This window comes from Passer montanus, unplaced genomic scaffold (genome assembly GCF_014805655.1).
Source record: "Passer montanus isolate IOZ18808 unplaced genomic scaffold, ASM1480565v1 scaffold593, whole genome shotgun sequence".
In the NCBI taxonomy this organism is placed as follows: domain Eukaryota; kingdom Metazoa; phylum Chordata; class Aves; order Passeriformes; family Passeridae; genus Passer; species Passer montanus.
In genome coordinates this window covers 15,579-16,615 of record NW_024370960.1, presented here as the reverse complement: position 1 = coordinate 16,615, position 1,037 = coordinate 15,579, and the positions used below count along the sequence as shown (strand labels likewise).

The 1,037-nt window shown below is 74.0% G+C and overlaps 1 protein-coding gene across 1 annotated transcript in view; it reads left to right on the top strand.

The window, feature by feature from the left end:
- Nucleotides 1-305: 305 nt before the first annotated feature.
- LOC120510640 (transferrin receptor protein 2-like) overlaps nt 306-1,037 on the top strand; it is a gene marked incomplete at its 5' end in the record, with an annotated part of 6,911 nt that continues 6,179 nt past the window's right edge. Inside the window, 2 exons of the mRNA XM_039726638.1 lie at nt 306-411; nt 598-720. Of these exons, the coding sequence (XP_039582572.1) occupies nt 306-411; nt 598-720 (229 nt within the window). The remainder of the gene's footprint in view (nt 412-597; nt 721-1,037) is intronic.

Genomic DNA, 1,037 nt, shown 5'->3' with positions numbered 1-1,037 from the left:
GGGGGTCAGGGGTCATTGGGGGGTCACCAAGGGGTCAGCGTGGTGGGGGAGGGGTCAATCGGGAGGGGTCAAAAGGTCAAAAACCCCCAGGATTGGGGGGGGGAATGACCCCTGACCTTTGACCCCTGGGAGGCGGGGACACTGCAGCGGGTGGGGGATGGGTCCGGGCTGACCCCTGACCCCTGACCCTTGACCCCAGGGGGGCGGTGCTGGGTCAGTGTGGGTCAGTTTGACCTTTGACCTTTGCCCCCAGGGGGGCGGTGCTGGGTTAATGCTGACCCCTGACCCCTGACCTTTGCCCCCAGGGGGGCGGTGTCCCTGCGCTGGGTGGGGCCGGGGGGGGAGGAGCTCGAGCGGCTCCCGCTGGACCCCGAGGCCTTCTGCGCCTGGAGCGCGCCCGGCACGGCCACCGTGAGTGACCTTTGACCCCTGACCCCTGACCTCACTGACCCCGCTGAGCCCTGAGCCGTGACCTCTGACCCCAGGGCGGGCTGGTGTACGCCACGTTTGAGCACACCCAGCCCCTGACCCCTGACCCCTGCTGACCCCGTGACCCCTGACCTGTGACCCCTGACCCCTGACCTCTGACCCCGGCAGGGCGGGCTGGTGTACGCGCACTTCGGGCGCCCCCAGGACCTGGCGCAGCTGCGGGCGCGGGGGGTGGGGCTGCGGGGGCGGCTGGCGCTGCTGCGGATGGGGCGGGGCAGCCCCGCCCAGCAGGTGAGGCCACGCCCCCCGACCAGGGACACGCCCCCGGGGCGGGGGACACACCCACGGGGCGGGGGAGGGGCAGCCCCGCCCAGCAGGCGAGGCCACGCCCACAATGGGGGGGTGGGGCAGCCCCGCCCAGCAGGCGAGGCCACGCCCACAACGAGGGGAGGGACACGCCCCCGGGCTGGGGGAGGGGTGGCCCCGCCCAACACGCGAGGCCCCGCCCCCAGGCGGGAGGGACACGCCCCCAAAGTGGGGCTGGGGGAGGGGCTGGGGCCGCTCCCCCACCCCCCATTCCTGACCCTCCCCCATTGTTCCCCTGCCCC